Source organism: Drosophila takahashii, chromosome 3L (assembly GCF_030179915.1).
Source record: "Drosophila takahashii strain IR98-3 E-12201 chromosome 3L, DtakHiC1v2, whole genome shotgun sequence".
Taxonomy (NCBI): Eukaryota; Metazoa; Arthropoda; class Insecta; order Diptera; family Drosophilidae; genus Drosophila; species Drosophila takahashii.
This window is the reverse complement of record NC_091680.1, coordinates 16,239,055-16,259,904: the sequence shown is the minus strand read 5'-3', so window position 1 is coordinate 16,259,904 and position 20,850 is coordinate 16,239,055. Positions and strand designations below refer to the sequence as shown.

Sequence of the window (20,850 nt, the reverse complement as noted above, 5' to 3'; positions counted from 1 at the left end):
TTTGGCGTCAGAAAGAGCCTTAAAAATTGCACAATATTCAGTCTGGGCCTATCAAAAATCATAGCTGCTCATTAGCTTTTCTTAATATTTGTTTATTTATTTATTAACTTAACGCAATTTACAAAGACTTCGATTTGTTATACACTTCTCATTTTCACATTTAATTTTTTAAATCATTTTTTTTTTGTGTGGTATAAATTAAGGTTGAAATGGAAAAAGACAGTATTGTTTAAGAAAGGGCCTGCAAATAAATGCAACTGCTTGATGAAGCGCGGGCATGGCCAAAGGTTCAACCTTTTTGGGGACCCACCCAGCGGCAAAAGGTGCACGATAATCATAAAAATAGAAAACAGAATAGACAATTGATATAGTTACAGGGCAATGCCATTTTGTGGACAAAAATTTACGAAAAATATTTTGTTTTGTGTGTTTTGGGGTACTAGAATTTAGCGTGATTGCCGATCTGAAAGGTTGATGCTGAAGTTTCCGGTGTTCTTGGTGCTGCCGCCTCCATGAATGGTACTGATGATGGTGTGGCTGGGGCAAGCTAACTGAACAGGCCCTCCGTGGCCTTTTCCAGATTCCAGTTCTCCTTGGAGAGCACGGCGCGCGCCTCGTGCTCGTCGATGCCCATGTCCTTGAGACGTTGGATCTTTGAATCACAATCGGGAAAGGTGTGCGGACCGCCGGCATATGCGTTCGTCCAGTGCTTGGCGGTCAGCAGGAACAGGTCGTACTTGTCCTTGAATTGATAGGCCACCACAGCGTCCTGGGGATCGTCTGGCTCGGCAGCGGCCAGGAGCGCCTGCAGGGACAGCAGAACAGTGCGCAGCGTCATCGCCGCGGCCCAATTGTCCTTTAAAATGTCCAGGCAAATGGCGCCCGTCACCGACGAAATGTTCGGGTGCCAGATGCGCGTTATAAAACGAACCTAATAACGAGGATTATTTAGTTCCCGATTTAACTTTAAAAAAAAAACCTAGTCATGAGCTACTCAAGAATTATAATTAAAGTCATTTCTTTTTATCTTTTTCAAAATCCAGTTGAGTCATTGGGCGTTTTGAATGCTTCTCTATGATTTTATTATTGTTAGAATCACTACAAACACAAAATTTGTTTGTTTTAATGACCAAAGGAGTGTAATTACTTTAATCTAATAATTTTATGATATAGTGCTCAATTTGTTCTTAGTTATTTATTGTTTATCTATAATAATTATCTAAAAATTCTATAAAATGTACAAAATCAGTTGTTTAAAAACTACCTTCGGCGTTTTTTGAAAGTGATGCATTTTATGGCTCTCAATGGTTACACAGAGAAAAAAACGGAACAATATGGAACTGATATTGTTTCATATCAATTTTTCCATAAGAAAATGGTATGTTTTCATATCAATATAGTACAAAATCATATGATTGGAAATATGATTTTGATATGAAAACAGATGGGACCAAAATTGATATGAAAAAATACCCGATGAATGATTATTTTTGGTCTTTTTTTCTCTGTGTACTCCAAGTTTTGGCACACAAACCATTTTTCAAGGAAATAGGATTTTTAGGGTCGTTTTCTAGTGCGTTTGTTAAATTTAAAGTTAAATTTAAAACCTTGAAATCGTATGGGAAATCAGAGTTTTAACCCTACTTTAAATTTAACAGGCGGACGAGAAAACGGCCCCAAGTGTTCTAAGATATCCTTATCAATAATATCAGTATCATTAGCTCACTTAAATGATGTAGAACTTTTGGTAGACATTTTTATAAATATTGCTTAAAATCTTGAAAGGTTCTAAGAAATCTCCCAGTTTTATCCTTAGTACATTCTTACCTTTGGCGGATTGAAGGGATATGTCTCGGGCACCTTGATCTCCAGGACGAACTTACCGCCCTCGTAGGGCGTGTCGGGCGGTCCGGCGATCTCGCCGCGCAGCTCTGTCCAACTGTCGTTGACCAGTTCGATTTTGATGGAACACTGGACGATCTGTCAGGGGCAACGAATGAATAATATTAATACACAAATCATACAATTCTGTTTACATTTTGGGTCGACATATCGATATTCTAGCAATTTAACACGGCACCAAGAAGCGCGCCAAAAAATGGAACCAAAGTCCGTGGACATGGACCCCATCCCCTGCACCTCCGGTAAGGGTGGCGGTGGTGCAGCTGGCGATGCCGAGGGAGCGGGTAAGTGTCCTTCGTCCTTGGTCCCCGAAACTCACCTCCTCGCTGCGCATCACCTCCTTGAACTCCCTCTTGATCCGCGACACGGCCATGTTCGCCATGATGTTTCTTCTGTTTCTCGGGCTCTCTTCTCTGTTCTCTCCGTGTGCTCCGTTCGCCGTTCTCCTTTCTCCGCCTCTCCTCTTCTCTGTTCGCCCTCTGTTTTTGTTGTTGGCCCCTGTGCAATTTTGCGGATTTTGTGGTGCGTTGCGTAAATTACGACTGGTCGGTGGCCTCCAAGGTCGCTCCCCTCGCTTGGTTTTCGAAATAGTCGAAGCAACGAGCTCGACCAGCACACAACAAATAACAAACTCAATATCCCAATTTCGTCAAAAAAAAATGACTTTTTACAGCGCCTCAGCACGACTATTTTGCCTGTGCTATTTTTTTTTGTTTTTTAGTATGACCAGCGCGCCGCATGGCCAAAAATTCTGAAAGCTCCCCTATCGATTGGCGCATCGCAAGGGGTTCTGTAAATCGGCGCGAAAAATCGTCATCGACTTCAAACGTTAAGTGAATTCGAATATTCAATATGAAAGTCGTTTTAAGATTATTATTTTCACAATCGTGACATAATTACTTACTATAACTATTTTCGATGAATATATTTTATTAGAAAAGTTTGTTCTATTAACATTTTTATACATAACAAAAATACATTTATAACAAATAATATTCCAATACATTTATAAATTTCCTGCCTATTTGACAATAAATAAGGTTTGTAAACAAATGACACAGATAAACTTCGAATCAGGTTTCAGTCTTCTGAGGTTTCAGTCTTATCCACTTTTAGATAAGTACGCGCAAGCAGATTTTTTATGCATTATTAAGGCAACCAAGGCAACAATTGAAAAACCTGAAACAGCAGTCACATTGCTTTTCAAAGAACATAAAATCGATTAGGAATGTTGCGCCCAGTAGAACTGCCTTTAGGTTAACGTCCATGTTCATTGGAAAGGTCATGCCGAACATGTCTGCATCGGTGAACAATTCACGACCAAGTCCCGACCACTGTTTTGTTATCCTGCCGACCTCTTCACCATTCAGAGATAGCACCTAATGAAAAATGAAAAAAAAAATTAATAATAAAAAATTATTGTATGGAGCAAACCCACATTAAAGTTGACATTACAGCAAGTTGAGCAAAAACATGAGGGTCCTTCGATGCGCAGCACTAGATCTCCACTTTGGTTGAGGATGCGGAAGCAGGGTCTGCAAATGGACCACTCCTCCTGGATTCTACCGATCACGTTTCCGGGTGGAGCCGATACCTCAATGCTATGCAGGCAGCAGGGAGAGCAGATACAGGAGCAGCCCAGGGGACGGTGCAGGTGAATCACCTCTTCCTTGAGATAATTGTCGAAAATCTTCATGTGGAAGGGTCTTTCGGGACAGCAGTTGCGAGTGCAACAGTTTGTGTCCTCCACCGCGTAAAACACCTTTTGTCCCAAGGCATTTTGGATGGAGTACCGGTTGTTGGTCTCAAAACCAGTGATGGCCTCGAAAATTTCGACCTTCTGCTTAACCAGAAGCTGGTCAATGGTCGCCAGGTACTCCAGTCCGCGTGAACAGTTTGGTATTACAGTTTTCCAGTCCTTAGGTTGAGTGACAATGGGTTGCTGTCCTGGGGGATATTGCAAGAATCCTGAGGGATATCCTACCAATGGTTGATGTTTCTCAAGGGGTTCCACGGGTTCTGATGGTGGAGCACTTAGTCCGTCTCCATCTTGATTTGGTTTTCCGTCTTCACAAGAAGGATCCTCTTCTAAGAAAGGCATCTGAGAAACTGGGTCACAACCCAAAGGAATCTCCACCGCCATAGCGTGAGAATTCATGGCCCAGCTCTTCTAGATAAAAGAACTGGATTCTAAAATAACATAATAAAAAAAATAACTAGATTTAGTTTTAATGATTTATCTTGATTCGCTCTATTAACATCATCGTGGATCAAAAATTGGATCAAAAATCCGCCACCCAGAACAGAACCCCTATACCATCGCATAAATCAGCCGCAGCTTTTCATTGGCACAGAGCTAAGGTTATTTTCCACTGCGCCTCTGATCTTGAACACCGAATACACAGAATTCATAATAATCGAAGTTCTTATGACCTCAGTAATATGGTTCTATTACGCTCACCTACCTTGTCTGCGGTCGGAAATTTGAAACTAGTTTTGCTTCTTATAAACAAAAATAAGAAGTTTATTCTTCTAAGGCGTAGGCCTCTCTTGGCAACAGTCCGAAAATAATAGACAAGCATTAATTATGCGCCATACGATCTTGGGTTTATAATGGGTACAGCTGGGTATATAAGGTGTTATAGAAAGTCTTTATTTTGTATAAAGATTTTAAATTAATTTTATCCAGTCTTGTATCACTATTGAAAAATATTAACAGCAAATCAAGATACTTGGATTTAAAAAAAAGGGATTCAATGCACCTTTGACGACCCACTTATAGGGTATGCTACCCGCCTTAGAAAACCTCCAACTCGTCATTCTCTTTTACTACCGAAATTCACGTTTCGCACAAATGGCGATCGAGAAAAATAAAACGTGTCAGCAAAAGCGTGTGGGGAAGTTTTGCGACCAACACAGCAACAATTTTCGGATAAGAAAAATAACCCAATAAACATTTGGAGACTAAATTCAAATGGAAGAGTCTCGGCCTCTTTTGCTTTTGCCTGTTGGCCACACGTGTTTATGCTCCCCTTTTTGCGCCGCTCTTTCGTTTCGCCCCAAAACAAAGCGAGTGACCGATACTAACAAAAATGCCGGCTCTCTCTGCCTCTCTATCCAGCGCTCTTCCACTCTCCTGCTCTCCTTAAAATACCCTTTCAAAGGATACTATAATTCTGACCAGAATATGCAACACAGAAGAATCTCCTACCTTATAAAAGATCCATGTACATATCCCAAACGCATTAGTATAAGAAAATTAAGTGGCATTGGTATGATAGTCTAAATTTAATCAGAATGTCCATATTTTAATGGTTTTTAAAGTAGGTTAGGTAGGCTAACAAATTTGTAAAAATTTTAATTTTAATAAAAGTGTAGGGGCCTTGAAAGCGGTTTCTTTGATCATAAAAAGTGTATAATTCTACAAAACATTTATTTATATTTTAAGTCGCAAGTACATGTGTACTTATACCGGTTTTTTTGTTCTTTAAGGGTGTGTAAGCTTCGACTTTTGGAGTTAGCCTTCCCTCTCGTTATCTCTTGTTCTCGCACACTACAACTCCAGAAACTCAACTTCCCTCGCTCAAATGCGATTCGAAAGCATTTTGTGATTCATTCAGCTTTTGCATTTTCTGAGAAGCGGCTGCATGCAAGCGGAATCAAAAACTACAACCGTCACTATTCAATTGACCAACGTGCTAAACCATCCGCATCGCATAGTGATTAATAGTTTATAGTCTGAAAGTACTTGCGACACCTTTCAACTGCACATGTTTCAAGTAAGTCCTGAGTATTGTATTATTCCCTGCTTTCGATATCATGTGTGCGTGCCCTTGTTTTCCTCTCGACTCAAAACGTGCGTCGCATTCGGCACGTGGTTTCCGCCCCACCACCCCGCGATCCCCACTTTCATTATTTTCGTACGTACGCCCCACTTGCAACGCCATTTGCGTCAGTTTTTAGGGATAAAACACGGAGAAGAGTACGTCAGCATTTGGCATTAGTTCGTTTATATTTAGCCTTCGGCACGCAAAAACAATTTAACAAATCGCAGTGTTTTCAGCGACGTTCTTTTGTTCAGCATCCCAGGTACAGTTGCACAAACAACAAGATAGCATCTCAGGGGCAGGAAAAGCAAAGACGAGCCCCCGTGGAACGAAAAGAAAAAACTGTACCCCGGTGCTGAGAGTTTGGCATTCTAGAAAACAAAACATTCCTGCTGCTATCAATTGTATAAATGTTTGCAGAGCAACAATTGTTCCAGAACTAATTGAAATCCGTACAAGGCAAGGATGCACCGAAAAAAAATCCATGGTTATTTTGTAAAAATTTATTTAGAACATTGATATTTAAAGTGGGAAAATATGAAGGTTTTTTATTGTCTTAGATCCTAGATTTTTTAAGGCCCTTGACCTTAAAAATATATTTATAGTTTATTTTTATTTCTATGTAATAATAATTATTTAATAATGCAAAATCACGAACAAAGATAAGCTGACCTGCAGGTTATATTGGCAATAAAACAATTTAAATCTTGATTTTTTTGCTAAAATAATTATTTTTCCTGTTTTTAATAATTTTCTTTTATTTTTAATTGCTACAATTTTTGCCAAGTGTGGCAGTTAATAGGCTTATAAATATCTAAAACTGCAATATGACGTATTTAAAATTCAATGGAAATTGCCTACTGAAAACAGCTGATTCTAAAAAAGAGAAATAAAGCACAGCATAGTATTTGTATTTGTGGCATCCCGAAAGCTGTTTCAGTGGCATCAACTGCCACTGCGCATCTTCATCCTTGGCCTCTCTCTGAAGCTCTCTCTCCCGCTCTAGCTCACTGCATGTGTGTGTGCACCGGTGCGTATGTGTAATGGACGCATACGCCATGTTGTACGGCGCTCAGTTCCATTTGCTCGCTCAATTTCGCCAGATGCGGCGCTCTGCTGCTGCTAATCTCAATCCCCAATTGTCGCTAAAACAGTGCACTTTTCAGTTAGCCTGGGGGAAAAACAGCTGTGAGTGCGACTTGTTGTTTAACAGGCCACTAAAAAAACATCACTCTTCTCAGTCGCCGCTTACCTGTCGCAGCACCTTGATCTCGGGAGTTGATTAGTGAATAATGCCCGATAAGAAATGCAACGAGAACGAGCAGAATGGTGCGTAGATTATGTCCTAGAACTCACATTCTTTCCCTTCTGCTGTCCGTGAGTGTGTGTGCGATTTTCATGGCCAAGTTGGGACATCCGTGGAACAGCTGTTTAGCTCGTCTCAAAAGCTTTTCATTTGGCGCGCGCCTGTTGGCATGCCAGCATATTTTTTATGCTTAAAAATTTATAAATTGCACTGGGATGGAAAAAAATATTTTACCAATAAAATAAGTATAAACAGGGCAAAAATGTCAGACATATTTATTCGTAATAGTTTTATATTTTCAACCATATTAGGAATATATTGGTCCCTTATCTGGAATTTCCTAAAAACCAAAATATTTAAAATAAAAAACAAAAATATATTAAAATTAAAATTAACATATACATGTTACATAAATGTCTGCATTTAGTTTATTTTCAGTTTTAATTAAATAGTTTAGAAAAGGTTATTGCATATTTTTATTTAAAATATTTAGTGTTAAATTTTTTCATTAAAAAATAAATATATTTTTAAGCTAAACTTTTCTTTTTAAGGCCTAGTACTCAACCGAACAAAAAGTCGTCCAAAACAAAAACTTCATATGAAATAAAATTTTTTGACGTTTTGACGACTTTTTGTTGAGTTGAGTACTAGCCTTAAAATTTCAAATTAATACCTTCGAATGAAATTATAAAACTAATTGACCTCAAACTTTAAAATATTTAAATTTGTGAAATAAAATTTAATATAATATTTAAATTATAAAAAGCCTATCGAACCGCTTTAAAAGACCGAAATCGACATCGATAGCTTTTCAGTTCCCTGGAGAAAAGAAATAACACGTAGGAAAATCACATGGTCTGGAGATTGGGGTGGCTTTGAACCAAAGAGAGCCCGAAAGAGCGAGTTGCGCACCACTGTTCTCTTAAAGAGCGAACGGCGCTCTCTCTTACGCTCGCGCGAGCACACCGATAAGGCGGCGACGTCGCTGCCCCCACTTTTGGCGAAAAAAATTTATAATAAAAACTTCTACTCGCAGGTTGTGTGATGCCAGTTCGTTCTGCTAATCCGGTACGCGCTAGAAGTTTGATCCGAGACAATTTGGAGAAACAGGCTGGTTGTCTAAATTTAATCCACTCCAGAATGCCGAACATCAAAGTGTTTTCGGGCACCTCGCATCCGGACCTGGCCCAGCGGATCGTCGATCGCCTGGGCATCGATCTCGGCAAGGTGGTCACGAAGAAGTTCAGCAACTTGGAGACCTGGTGAGTAGAGAGTCCTGCGAGCGAATCGCCTCTGTTGGGCGACCAACAAGTGTTAATCAAAGTGTGTTTCCAAGTGTGCTAATTAGTTTTCGAAAACGGTTTGTTCAAACACATGTGCTCGACGGGTCCTTGACATTCGCTGAAGGTTGCTGGCGATTCGGGGCCGCAATCGGACTTGGAAATCAATGAGGGTTTCGATTACCCAAAACTGGATGATTTTTCCGAATCTTGTGGGCTACCTTTGGCTTGATTTCTTTTTATTTTTATTGATTTAACAAGTGGACTGTACACCGTCTTTGTCGCTATAGCCGTGCGTTCGTGTGTGTGTGTATAGTGCTGGTGCGCTGGTATGAGTGAGAGTAGCACACACGAACACAGGCACACAAAGCTCGACCAATGTCGCGTGCAATTTTCACCGAATTTAAATTTAATTTTAAAAAACTCAAAAGATCTAAGGGAAACCGAAAAAAACCAACGAAAATTTTTATTTATTATATTTTCATTTTATATTTTTAATTAAATTAGCAGCTGTGTGTAAGTGTATGTTTGTATGTCTAGACTTGCGGCTTGCACGCTTTTTGCTTCCCTCTCCTTCTATTTCTCTCCGCCTCTCTCTCGCACGCACTCACACACGCGCAAGACCAGCCAGTCAGCTGCTAATGCAACAACAACAACAAATAATAAATAAAGGCGCCCATGGTTTTCCCCCACCCATTCCAAGTTTTTCGTTATCAACTTTTCCTTTTTGTTTTTAATAAAATTAAACAAAAGCCACATTAGCAAACAATTAGGGGCGGTGAAAAGGTGAAAGAGTCGAGGCAACGGAAGAAACCGAAACGAAAATAGAGGTTATAATACGCGCTAAGCTTTTTGACATGATACGCGCTTTGACGGTGTGCGTGTGTTTTTGTTATGCTCGCACACACACCAAGGTACGAAGCAGCGGAAAGAAAAAAGGGAGAGGCATAGCCGAAGCGCGGATACCCTTCTTAGTTTTCGCTATCTAAAAACTCTGTTAAATTCGGATTTATATGCTTTACAAGTTCTATAATGTAAGAAATAAACTTCTATAAGTGGGATACTTTTTAAATTACATAGAAATTTACAATGAAGAACAGAAATTCGAGAAATATTCATTAATGGTTCTAGGTGTTTTCTCTAATCACAAAACATATTCTACGCAAAGTAAACCCTTTTGAAAATCAGGCATACCTATTGCAGGGTATTAAATGCTTGCGAGTAGAGAACCACAACACGACGCTGTCACGTTTTTCGTTTGCTGTCTGGGCTGAGAGTGGGAGCACGCTCTCTTAGGTGAGAATGAAAGGAGAGCGCCACATCAAGAGTCGGCAGACGTTGCGACGTCGACGTCGACTGCGGCAGTGACGCCCCCGCATATTGTGCATTGGGGCTCTCTTAGGAGCCCTCTCTCTCTCTCACTCTCTCTAAACGTCAGACCCCCACGTGTGCATAGTGGTTGTTGCTCCACTTTTGTTGTTGTCTCAATATTTCTGTTTGCACTTGTCGGCTTGTTTTTGTTGGCCGTCTTCCTCTCTCTCTGGCTTTTTCTGGTATTCTCTCGAACAGCAGCCAGAATATCCTATTGACAGTTAAATGCGCTCTTTTTGCTCCAATTTGCACTAGTTGTTGTTATTGTTGGGGCTGGTGTAACGGGTCAACCTTTGCTTTTATTTGTTTCTTACTTTGTCTAGATTGCTTTTATTGATAGTAGCGAACGAAAGACGATGATGATAATGATTCTGTTGTTGTTTTTGTCGCTGAGGCGTCTGGGCTAGAGATCAAGCTTTAGTCAAGATTATACTCAATTGAAGGGCGCTCAGATGAGATCACGAAAAATTAAACGAATGAAAACTTGTATTAACTCGGACACAAATTTGTTTTTGCACAATTTCTTGATAACGGATGATAAGACCATGACAAAGAAAAAGAGAATAAATAAATTATAGCTCTTTAAGTTTTTTAGGTCACACGTGAGTTAAGTGAATAATTCATTTTAGCAATTTGGAATTTACAGATATTACCAATAATAATAATAATTTATATTGACCCATAAACCGATTAGGTAATTAATGCGAAGGCCATAAAGTTTTATGACTGCAAACTAAGAAGAGCCAGAAATGACCTTTGCCAAAGGCCACGTCCAATTCCATTGGCAATTCATAATAATTTTTCAATAACCCCAAAGTGGGCTTTCATTTCCAATTTCGAAGGTTTTTCCGCACGCAATTCTAAGCTTTTACTCGCCACCCCCAACACACCACCCACTGAAAATGTCAATTACTAGGCGTTTTTTCGACTCTAAAGTTTGATCGATAAGGAATTTGCGTGTTTGTCTTGTGAGGTCGTTGGGTATCAACGAGCTTTTGAAAGGGGCCCGAGTTAAAAGTGATAAGGAGCGTAAATATGTATAAATCAACCGAAAGCAGCTGAAACTAAGCGAAAGCGATTTAGATTCCGCTAGACTGAGATAAGCATGGTGGTAGACAATTGGCAACAGTTTTTATTTTTACAGTACTTTTATAAAGATAACTAAACCCAACATATGTATAAAACTTTAAACTACATTTTCAAAAACAACTTTTAAACTTATGATATTTATTCTAAATAGTTAGCTAAAAACTTTTCTGTTTCTACAAATTCCATTTAATAACAGAACCCTAAAAGAGGAAAAGAATGTTTTGATCAAACAACTTGAGAACTAAGCAAACAAAATACAAAAAAGTGTGAAACTGGTGATTTCAATTAGAGAAGTTGAACTGTTTTTTCGCCTTTTTTCTTTTCATTTGTCGGTTTACATTATCACATGAGCAGACAAACCTGCAAACGAGGAAAGAGATAAAAATACGTAAAAAACAAAGGAAAACGAAATGAATTCTAGCAGAAATGTTCTATTTGACGGTCGGCCAAAGAAACAGCTGCTGAACTGTTGCTAGCTGTTTGGCAATGCGGCGGCTTTTGGCCAATTGCCAGTCGCAAGTCTCCCGTACGCCCAGCACACCTATTTCTTCACCCCCTCCCCGGGTTTCCCTTCGATTTTCCGAAGATTTCCCGGCATGCTAACAATGTCATGGCGGCAAAACGGTGAAAGTGTTTTTGCAGCCCCGGCAATCTGTTCAAAAATGCATGATTTAATGCCAAAATGCATCCGTCCCAAGGTTGATGAAATCGCTGCATTTAGCCGCCAACAAATGATGATAAGAAATGCATATACCTCTCCTGAGAGGTTTTTATCAATAAAAACAAATAAAAAAGCCTTTTTTTGATACAAAATAAACACGCAATCGCGACAAGCGTTTACTTCCACGAATTTGTATATGACAAAGATAGCCCCCAAAAATTGGTCAAATTAATTACCGACCACATTGGCACAGGTCGCTCAATCGATAGTCGGTTGAGGGCTGATGCTCGAAACGCTATGTAATTGAATTAACCTTCAATGGAAAAACAAAAGCCAAAATAACCATGAGAACGCAAAAAAAAAAACAACGAACAAAGAGAGAATTAGTTGAACCAGGGTTTTATTGAGTGAAATTGGCTGCTTTATGGAATTTAACTTTTGAACAGAGAATAGTTTCGGCTTCCTCCTTAAATAGATTTTTTTATAGAACCTTTCTTAAAAGATGTTGATTTGGTAATTTAATAAACAATTAAATATTTCTTAGGTTTCGTTTTATTTTTAAAAATTTTAAATGAAAACAATAACATCTAAAATAATCTAATTACATTATTTTTCTATGCTCTAGTTTATTTTCTAATTTATTTCCGCCTTTAAAAACATTGATTAAGTCCCCCATTCCACATCAAGGGTATCGAAACCGTATAGTTCAAGTTGCCAACTGAGCTCGGAACCCGAACCGAACCCAAACCGAAACCAAAACAAAACAAAATGTAAACAATATAATAAACGAAGCGGCGTCGGCGTCAGTTGTCAGTGCAAATATTGCGCATACGCCATGTGTGTGTGCGAGAGCATTAGCGAACTTTTCGATTAGATTGCGTTGGCTTGCAGTTTCTTTTGGGCGTCGTCAAAGGTCAACAAATGTGGCGTTGCAAGCAGGGGCGTGTCTTGTTTAGAATATCAATAATTAAAGGGAGGGTGGCGAACAGGATACTTTGAGAACTTGTGAATTTGAAACACTTCTCAAAGGACTTGCGAGCTTGAGACAAACAATGGAAATTTCCTAAATTCTAAGGGAGGGAAAATATATAAGATGGTTTATAGAGAAAGAAATTTATATTATATGTAGACATCGGATTTTAGTTGAAATCGTTTTTGGGGCTGTCCATATATTACGTAATCACCTAGGGGGGGGGGGAGGGGGTCATTGAAATGATTATGTTTGATTACATGGGGAGGGGGGGGTCTTGCACAATGATTACGTAATCATTTTATATGTTTTTTTTTATTTAAAGAATTTTTTTTAAAACTTTTTTTCTTTAAATATATCTGCAAACTTAGATAGGAAAGCAGAGAAAAAATTTTTTTTTGTGGCTGGGCGGCGAGAAAGAGAATGTTTAGTGGTTCAATCACACGAAGAATGCGAAGACCTGGAATGGCTTGACGAAGAGTATGTTGGAGATAATTTCAGCGTATACGAACCGAATGTGTCATACCAAACTCCATTTATAAACAATATTAAAGATTGGGTTGCATCTCTGTTTGAATCCACATATTAAAACAAAAAAAAATTTTATTATTGGGATTACGTAATCATTGGGGGGGGGGGGTATTTATTTAAAGATTAGGTTTGCGCACAAAGGGGGGGAGGGGGTCAAAAATCAGCAAAAACGTGATTACGTAATATATGGACAGCCCCTTTTTTAAATATGATTTAAAGCCACATTTGATTGGTTAAAATTTTTTTACAAAAACCTCAATGAAGTTTGGCTCAAATCTAATTATAACTTAATAAATGAAATTTGTAACTAATCAAATGTGGCTTTAAATCGTATTTAAAAAAAACGATTTCACCTAAAATCCGATGATTACCAAATTGATGATATGGCTTTTCCTTATAATTAGCTTACCAGTTTATCACTGAGATATTTTTCTAGATGCAATTGATTTCTGAAGAATGGTACTAAGTATAGTAGTCCCTCAATGCCTTCAAGTGTTCTGTGATCTAACGCTATCTTCGTTTGCAAAACTATAACTTTCTTGGTCAAACCTGGCCGATCTTTTCCCACAGTGCACCCCCCATCCTGCCTTTCAACTGACCCCCGCTCTCTCTGTTTTTTGCAGTGTGGAAATTGGGGAATCGGTGCGCGGCGAGGATGTGTACATCGTGCAGTCGGGATCCGGCGAGATCAACGATAACTTGATGGAGCTGCTGATCATGATCAATGCGTGCAAAATCGCCTCAGCCTCTCGTGTTACAGCTGTGATTCCTTGCTTTCCATATGCCCGCCAAGACAAAAAAGATAAGGTAGGTTTGCCTCAACACGATCCGGCCGCCGAAAAGCCCACGGTACTATTTAAAGGATCCCCTTTTCGGATTCTACGTGCAAAGAAAAGCAATGTAAACAATTAATTCTAGATGATCCGACTATGTAACTCCAACTCAAAGCCCACACACTGTTTTAATTGGGGAAAGGTGGAAATGAAAAAGCGTAAACTTTTCCCCCAGCTGTTTTCCCCCAACGTTTAGCTCGATCGTTGATTGCTATATAATCGATTAATTTATCCTATATATACTTCTCTTTTTCTGTGTGTGTCTGTGTGTTTCTAATGCATTTTGTTAATCAAGTTGATTTTGATTTTCTTAAAAAAAAAAAAAACAGTTTGCAACGAAGCTAAGCTGGAAAAATGCAAAAAAAAAATGTAAAAACGCACGCAATTGGAAAATGTGGAAAATTTGTTTAAATTAACTAGCGATAAACATATCTATATTTTGCTTATTCTGCCGTTTGTGATTAAATACTTTTATTATTATTTATTCCCACGCCATGCTCGCTATCTCTTTCTCGCCCTCCTACAACTATCTCCCTCTACTCGCGCGTGTGTGTGTGTGCCTCGGTGTTATTCTCTCTCTTTCTCCGTTTCTCTATCGAACTCTGTCTCTCTTTCTCCGTGAAGTTGGCAGGCAGTGAGGATAATGCGGAAAGCAAGAAACTAGCCAAGAAAAACTACGATTGGAAATTTAGGGTATTTACCTTGTACCTTTTTCAACCACTAAACGCTCACCCAATTCACACTTTATGTTCTTCAATATATCTAATGGGAAATTCTTTATTAATTTTCTTTTAATCGAAAAAAAAACACTAAAAAGCTGGAAGGGAATATCAAAATGGCAAACTCATCCTCAGAAACTCATAACACACGAAGGAAATTTTTGGCGTCTGGCTTAACAAGTTTCTCGTTTCTCTAAAGAAAATTTTGCTTTTTGTCTATTTTGCATGTCCCCCTTTCCCTATATCCCTCGTTTCCTCCTCATTAACTAATAATAATGAAAAAAATTCTTAGCTAACCCTAAAAATTCGGTAAAAATGCAATGACACTAATTGGTGACAAAATCAAATAAATTTTCCACATATTTTCGTTGCCTCTGTTTGTTTTGTTTCAGCGGCTCTTCATTGCAACCAAAAGAAAAAAAGAATTTATGAAATTTAAAATTAACATTTATTAATCTATTTTTACAATGGACTGCTAATAAATATTATTGTTTGTGTTGTTCCGACTGCTGTTTGTTTGTGTTGATTGTTGTCGTCTTGCACTTTTGTTCTAGTCTTATCGGGCCCTGACAACACAGCCTCCTTTCGGGGCTTAAAAAATGTTTTTCAATCCACTCGATTAAGTTTTTCCGTTGCTAGATAATCCCCTGTGACGTCAGACGATCGGAACGGCAATGGGGGGTAAACAATTATGTACATATAGACGATGAACCCTGGGGGTCAAGCGTGCGAAATGCACAAATATTTTTCATTTCTGTAATCTGTAAATGAGTTTCTTGACATTCAAGGTGTAATCAGCTAAAAATGGAAGGAAAACATATAGTATTATTTGAAAATGTACTTGAATTGGCACTGCAACCTGATTTGAATTGAATCCCCCCACCGTCCCCACTTGACTAACACCTTCTTTTGAAATACGGATTACGACTTTGTTACCTTTAACTTATGTTACACTGTGACTCCCCACCCACATTAATTTTAATTTTAAACTCTGAACTATTCTGAACATTTTGTGTTTTCTTCTTTTTCTTTTTATACTCTTTGTCTCTATATTGCATCAAATTACCCAAAATATAAAACAAACAAAATTCGAATTCTGTTGAGCTTAGGAGTTTTCAGCCAAACAATATACTGTGAGTAGTGCGGTTAGTTCCTGTATCCCAGGCATTGATATTTTTAATGCTGCTGCGGGACTAAAAAAAAAAAAGAACATTTTGCTTTGGATTATTTTTGTCTTAAGCCTTTTGCTTTGTTGCGTTCTATATTGTTTTCTTTTGAGACGATGATCTTTCCCCAAACCAACCTATACACACTTGTATATCCGACCGATGTTTTGCATGCCTTGTTCTCTAATCCAAATAAACTACCAAAATCCAGCCCCAATCAAATAAAAAAAAAGGAAAAATAAAAAAAAAACTCAAAAATTTTTCGATTTTCTTTGCACTTGTTTGCGTATTAACCGACCTATCTGTAAATGTTTATCTCTAACTGGCGTTGCACTCTATCACCTGGGTCTATATATCTCATTATCGCGATCTCAGTTCATCATTTCCGGGGAGCTGCACCAAATCACATTCGTCCTTTGTGTTGTCGCAACTGAATCTCTTTTCTGTCTATGAATTACGTACCTCCATATGCAATCTATTGGAACGTTAACCTCTTTGTTGATTTCTGTCTATACATACACTCAAAATAAAATTAACCCTAAAGTCAAGGAAATCGCCCTACTTTTGTCTTCAAGACAAGCTCGCCCTAAATTTTAGGGTCACATTTTTCTATATTTTTGATTTTTTTTGACGTCATATTTCTAAATTTTAGGGTAATTTTACTAAATTTAAGGGCAAAAATTTCTAAAAAGTAGGAAATTTTCCTAAAAAATAGAAATTAAAAACAAAACAAAAAAACATGTTCAATCATGATTTTTTTTTGAATATACGTTTATATTATGTACTCCTCCCTATATACATATGCAGGCGTTGTGAGTCTTGTATATTGTGAATGTTAAAGGTTATGTATTTATTATTATGTATTTGCGCTTGGATTTCTTATCTAACCAAAGCCAAATGTTGTTGTAAATTTGGACTACGGGACTGCGGAAGATTGGGAATGTAGAAATTATGATTAGTTAATATTTTATCTTCATGAAAAAAACTTACAATTTTTACTTGTCCGTCGTGAGAATCGAACCCGGGTCTCCCGCGCGAGGAGCGAATGGCCTACATACTGGGCCATTGTAGCACTTAAACTTGCTGTGGCAAACCGAGCATAATATGTAAAGGGTGAAGCGGACAACACATTTGAATACTAATTGCATAATTTTGACCATTCGCGTTTTACTTATTTACATATGCTAACGCAATTTATATTATGTGTAGTATATAGAAAATAGCTGAATATAAACCTAATTATTTTTATTTTACTGCTTGCCATCAATAAAAAAAGGAATAAAAAAAAAGTAAAAAAATAAATTTAAAAAAAAACTTAAAAAAAAACAAAAAAAAAAAGGTAAAAAATAGTTTGCTCTGGGACTCGAACCAGGGTCGATTCGATTTCTAACCAAGCGCTTTAACCGTCTGCGCTACAAGTACAGCCGCCCGGCAGCTGACAAGCTCTGGCATTGAACATTTTAGTGTGCCAGAGCATGTGAAAACAACTATTTCTATTTTTTAGAAAAACTTTCTACTTTTTAGAAAATGTTTATATTATTTATGGTTAGCTTAATTTTAGGGTTAGGGCACTCATTTTTAGAAAAAGTGTTGCCAAAATATTTTATTATTTTCGTTTGCCTTTCTATTTTTCAGAAAATTATTTCTAATTTTAAGGGCATTTTTTCTAGATTTTAGGGTGATTTTAGTTCATGGTAACCATTTTCTACATTTAAGAAATACTTCCTGGATTTAAGGAAAACTTTCTTGACTTAAGAAAAATTTCCTTAGAATTAGAAATAACTTTCTTGAATTTAGAAAAAAGAAATTTTAATGGCGATTTTCTAAAATTTAGGGTTAAATTTATTTTGAGTGTATGTGTGTCCATGTTCGATTTTGATTTCCATGGTTTACTCCTCATATAATGCCTAGTCATAAGAACTGAACTAACAACCTGACTACTAGTTGCGCTAATGGAAACCTTTCGTTGCATTTCTTTCTACGCTGGCCAATGCACAGAGTCGTGCGCCCATCTCGGCCAAATTGGTGGCCAACATGCTGTCCGTGGCTGGAGCCGATCACATCATAACCATGGATCTGCACGCCTCACAGATTCAGGTAAGTCTGCTTAGGATAAACGTAAATTTAAAAAGACAAATTTTTAAAAAGTTCCTTTAATTATAATAACATACATTTTTACCATTAACATTATAAAGATTTACCACCTATAAGAACTGTAATTTGTATAAAATTCCAAGGGCCAAAAAAGAAATCCATAACTCATATAAAAACCACAAGTTTTTTTATAGTTATCTTTGATATCGTGATATTTGCAAAGCCTTCAATGAGTTTTTCCTATCGCACCTCGATTACGATAAAGAAAATGTAATTTTCCTTTTGAACGACGTAACAATTTCGTTTTGTTTATTGGGGTAAGGCCAAAGAAAAAATGCAAATTAAAATACAAAATATTATCCAATAACATGCGGTTTTTTTTTTGATTCCGTGGAAAGTTGATGTATTGAAGGATCAAACGGGAGCTCAGCTCTCAGATCCAAGGACCCATGGACGCCTCGGAGTCGTCGTTAATATGGGTATGGGAATTTATACTGATCCTAGCATCGTCATCGATATCGTTATCGCTGAGCAAGGGTTGCATTGAAAGAATGCTCACCGACAGTTTGCCCAGTTGATTCATTAGCTCGGATATGCGCTCATCCTTAACGGTGATCATACTCTCCAGATAGTCGGTCTTCTGGATGATGGAACTAATGTAGCTGGACTTTTCGGCACTCTCTCGAACAGCTTTTGCGTAGTGTTCGTACTCCACCAGTTTCTTGGGCATCTTCTTGTTCTGTCCGTTGACAAGGACCTCAACTTCCAAGGTGTGGACTTTGGGTCGCCGATTGGCAGAGGAGGAACGCTCGATCACTTGGGTGAGGGAACGGTTGAGGGTGCGTTTAAGGGAATCTCTATTATTGGACACCTGCTTGACCACCTCGCTTTTGTGAGAACGCGTCGGCGAGACATTCAGCATGGGACTTGGCCGGGGGCTACCACACTTGGTCACGGCAATCAGTTCCCGGAATAGCGCCTCTATGGCTCCTGGTGCGGCCGAAGCCAGTTGCTCCAGTCCAGATCGCGGCACATGGATGCCCAACTTCTTTAGAACCTTGTTGTTGAAGGTCTCCCAGCTCTTTAGCTTCAGCACCACACTGCTCTTGGGTGTATAATTGTGGAGATCCACCAGACGCGGGTGGCATTGCTTGATAATCTTGGCCACTGGCAAGACATCGGAGAAAACACGACGAGTACGCACGTCCAGGATGATGCGTTGCTCCTTTAGCCACTGTTTCAGTTCGTCCTGCGGCTCCTCCATATTTAAAACTTGATCAGGGGATTGGGATTGCGGTTGGGACATTTTGTAGAAATATATAACTTTTATTTTAAATTTATTTTGGAGACTTGATTTTGTATATGTTCAAAACTGTATTGTTCGATCTACGGATTGTTAGTCCCTGACATTCAGTTGACATCTGGCAACGGCTACTTTATGTTTAACTAATTTAAAAACTCTCCTTTCCCAGGGCTTCTTCGATATACCAGTTGATAATCTCTATGCCGAGCCAGCGGTACTCAAGTGGATCAAGGAGAACATTCCCGAGTGGAAGAACTCGATCATTGTGTCGCCCGATGCTGGCGGTGCCAAGCGGTAGGTTTTTAGCTTATATTTCCTTATCGTACAATATTAATTTAATTGCACTTCTTTCAGTGTAACTTCGATTGCCGATCGCCTGAATGTGGAGTTTGCCCTGATACACAAGGAGCGCAAGAAGGCCAACGAAGTGGCCTCCATGGTTCTGGTGGGCGATGTCAAGGACAAGATTGCCATTCTGGTCGACGATATGGCCGACACATGCGGCACGATTGTGCATGCCGCCGATCGGTTGGTGGAGGCTGGAGCCACCAAGGTGGGTTTGGTTTTCCTTCTTACTTTATTTCCCAATTTTTAATAATTTATTTTGATTTTTAATCAGGTGTATGCCATTCTGACGCATGGCATTTTCTCGGGTCCCGCGATTTCGCGGATCAATAATGCCTGTTTTGAGGCAGTGGTGGTGACCAATACCATACCACAGGATGGACACATGCGGGATTGCCCGAAAATCCAGGTGGGTCTTGAAGAAATTCTAGGAAAATGACAAACAGAATGTTGATTAATATTTTTCGAATCAAACTAATGGTTTCTATTTTTCTTCCCCTCAGTGTATTGATGTCTCGATGATGTTCGCCGAGGCCGTCAGACGGACACACAACGGCGAGAGTGTGTCGTATCTCTTCTCAAATGTTCCATATTAAACCGAAAAGCGGCAGTTGAATCAGCAAACGTTTACAACAGAAACCAGAACACCGTTAGCAAGCTACCGCCAACACAACTTTAACAGCAATTTGTAATGCAAATCAACAACCACAACAATTTGAAAACAACATATTTTGCCATCATCATCGTTATATATTTTTTATGGATTATCTATTGTAATTAAAGCAAATGCAAACTCAGTAGATGGGAAATCGTCATTATGTAATTATACTAAATAGAGAACTAAAGATAACACTTAACAATATACACCAACAAACAAAACAAAAAGTACACAAATGCAATGCCTTTCCCTTGTATAGTAGGATCTTTGTTTAAAGAAACTTTTGCCGTTTTCTGATTTTAAAAGTTAACACGAACGATAATTCCCAGTTGATTGGTGTAAACATTGGCCTGCTCTTAGAGAGAAATTTAGATTTATAGATTAACACCGTAGAAGATATACACGTACACCCAAAATCACAAAACACATACATACACCTAAAACATACACTCACACAAACAAAAATATTGTAATTTTACACTGTGCAACAACTTTTTGATGATTCTTATTGTAAGTTCATGAAGAAACAAAAAAACGCAAAATACTTGCAAGTTCAAAATAAAATCTAGTAAAATTAAGTAAAACAAAAAAATACAATTGAAAAGAACATAGCGAATAGGCGTTAAAAAATAATAAACAACAAACACAACAACAAAAAAAAACTAAAGAAAAAATACAAAAAAATATTACAGAAAACTAATGCTAATGTGTTTTTATTATAACTCTTGAATAATTGGATTTTTAGGGGAAGTTTTAACGAGTTTTCTGAATTTTCTTTCACGAAATTAACTATTA

At 38.3% G+C, this 20,850-nt stretch overlaps 4 protein-coding genes across 13 annotated transcripts; 1 reads left to right on the top strand and 3 right to left on the bottom strand.

Moving 5' to 3' along the window:
* Positions 1–71: 71 nt before the first annotated feature.
* On the bottom strand, positions 72–2,615 carry Ubc4 (ubiquitin conjugating enzyme 4). Its single transcript, XM_017152572.3, has 3 exons — positions 2,222–2,615; positions 1,828–1,980; positions 72–931 (listed from the first exon to the last, which is right to left on the bottom strand). The coding sequence occupies exons 1-3, from the start codon at positions 2,282–2,284 to the stop codon at positions 548–550; spliced, it is 600 nt and encodes a 199-aa protein (XP_017008061.1). The 5' UTR covers positions 2,285–2,615; the 3' UTR covers positions 72–547.
* On the top strand, positions 2,031–20,755 carry Prps (phosphoribosyl pyrophosphate synthetase). Of its 5 annotated transcripts, none has more exons than XM_070215140.1 (9): positions 2,031–2,186; positions 8,072–8,297; positions 13,561–13,744; positions 14,395–14,463; positions 17,654–17,752; positions 19,222–19,346; positions 19,407–19,605; positions 19,672–19,806; positions 19,901–20,755. In XM_070215140.1, the coding sequence occupies exons 1-9, from the start codon at positions 2,099–2,101 to the stop codon at positions 19,991–19,993; spliced, it is 1,218 nt and encodes a 405-aa protein (XP_070071241.1). In that variant the 5' UTR covers positions 2,031–2,098; the 3' UTR covers positions 19,994–20,755. The 5 variants fall into 5 exon arrangements, with proteins under 5 accessions (XP_070071241.1, XP_070071242.1, XP_017008055.2 ...); XM_017152567.3 differs by lacking the exon at positions 2,031–2,186 and adding an exon at positions 5,525–5,681; XM_017152564.3 differs by lacking the exon at positions 2,031–2,186 and adding an exon at positions 6,934–7,058.
* Positions 2,944–4,677, bottom strand: LOC108064841 (phospholipid scramblase 2-like). Of its 6 annotated transcripts, none has more exons than XM_070215145.1 (3): positions 4,364–4,673; positions 3,341–4,072; positions 2,944–3,281 (listed from the first exon to the last, which is right to left on the bottom strand). In XM_070215145.1, the coding sequence occupies exons 2-3, from the start codon at positions 4,058–4,060 to the stop codon at positions 3,042–3,044; spliced, it is 960 nt and encodes a 319-aa protein (XP_070071246.1). In that variant the 5' UTR covers positions 4,061–4,072; positions 4,364–4,673; the 3' UTR covers positions 2,944–3,041. The 6 variants fall into 6 exon arrangements, with proteins under 6 accessions (XP_070071246.1, XP_017008058.3, XP_070071245.1 ...); XM_017152569.3 differs by having other exon boundaries at positions 3,341–4,069; XM_070215144.1 differs by having other exon boundaries at positions 3,341–4,092; positions 4,368–4,673.
* LOC108064842 (uncharacterized) lies at positions 18,024–19,165 on the bottom strand. Its single transcript, XM_017152571.3, has one exon. It carries the CDS (start codon positions 19,053–19,055, stop codon positions 18,183–18,185), a length of 873 nt encoding a protein of 290 aa, XP_017008060.3. The 5' UTR covers positions 19,056–19,165; the 3' UTR covers positions 18,024–18,182.
* Positions 20,756–20,850: the final 95 nt, after the last annotated feature.

Coding starts and splice junctions, on each gene's coding strand:
- Prps (XM_070215140.1), top strand. CDS start 2,099: ATGGAACCAAAGTCCGTGGACATGGACCCCATCCCCTGCACCTCCGGT. Junction 8,298..13,560: donor TTCAGCAACTTGGAGACCTG/GTGAGTAGAGAG, acceptor TGTTTTTTGCAG/TGTGGAAATTGGGGAATCGG. Junction 14,464..17,653: donor ACTACGATTGGAAATTTAGG/GTATTTACCTTG, acceptor GCCAATGCACAG/AGTCGTGCGCCCATCTCGGC.
- Ubc4 (XM_017152572.3), bottom strand. CDS start 2,284: ATGGCGAACATGGCCGTGTCGCGGATCAAGAGGGAGTTCAAGGAGGTG. Junction 1,981..2,221: donor AGGTGATGCGCAGCGAGGAG/GTGAGTTTCGGG, acceptor TGCCCCTGACAG/ATCGTCCAGTGTTCCATCAA. Junction 932..1,827: donor ATCCCTTCAATCCGCCAAAG/GTAAGAATGTAC, acceptor CCTCGTTATTAG/GTTCGTTTTATAACGCGCAT.
- LOC108064841 (XM_070215142.1), bottom strand. CDS start 4,484: ATGCTTGTCTATTATTTTCGGACTGTTGCCAAGAGAGGCCTACGCCTT. Junction 4,073..4,367: donor AATTTCCGACCGCAGACAAG/GTAGGTGAGCGT, acceptor TCTTTTATCTAG/AAGAGCTGGGCCATGAATTC. Junction 3,282..3,340: donor GCTGTAATGTCAACTTTAAT/GTGGGTTTGCTC, acceptor ATTTTTCATTAG/GTGCTATCTCTGAATGGTGA.
- LOC108064842 (XM_017152571.3), bottom strand. CDS start 19,055: ATGTCCCAACCGCAATCCCAATCCCCTGATCAAGTTTTAAATATGGAG.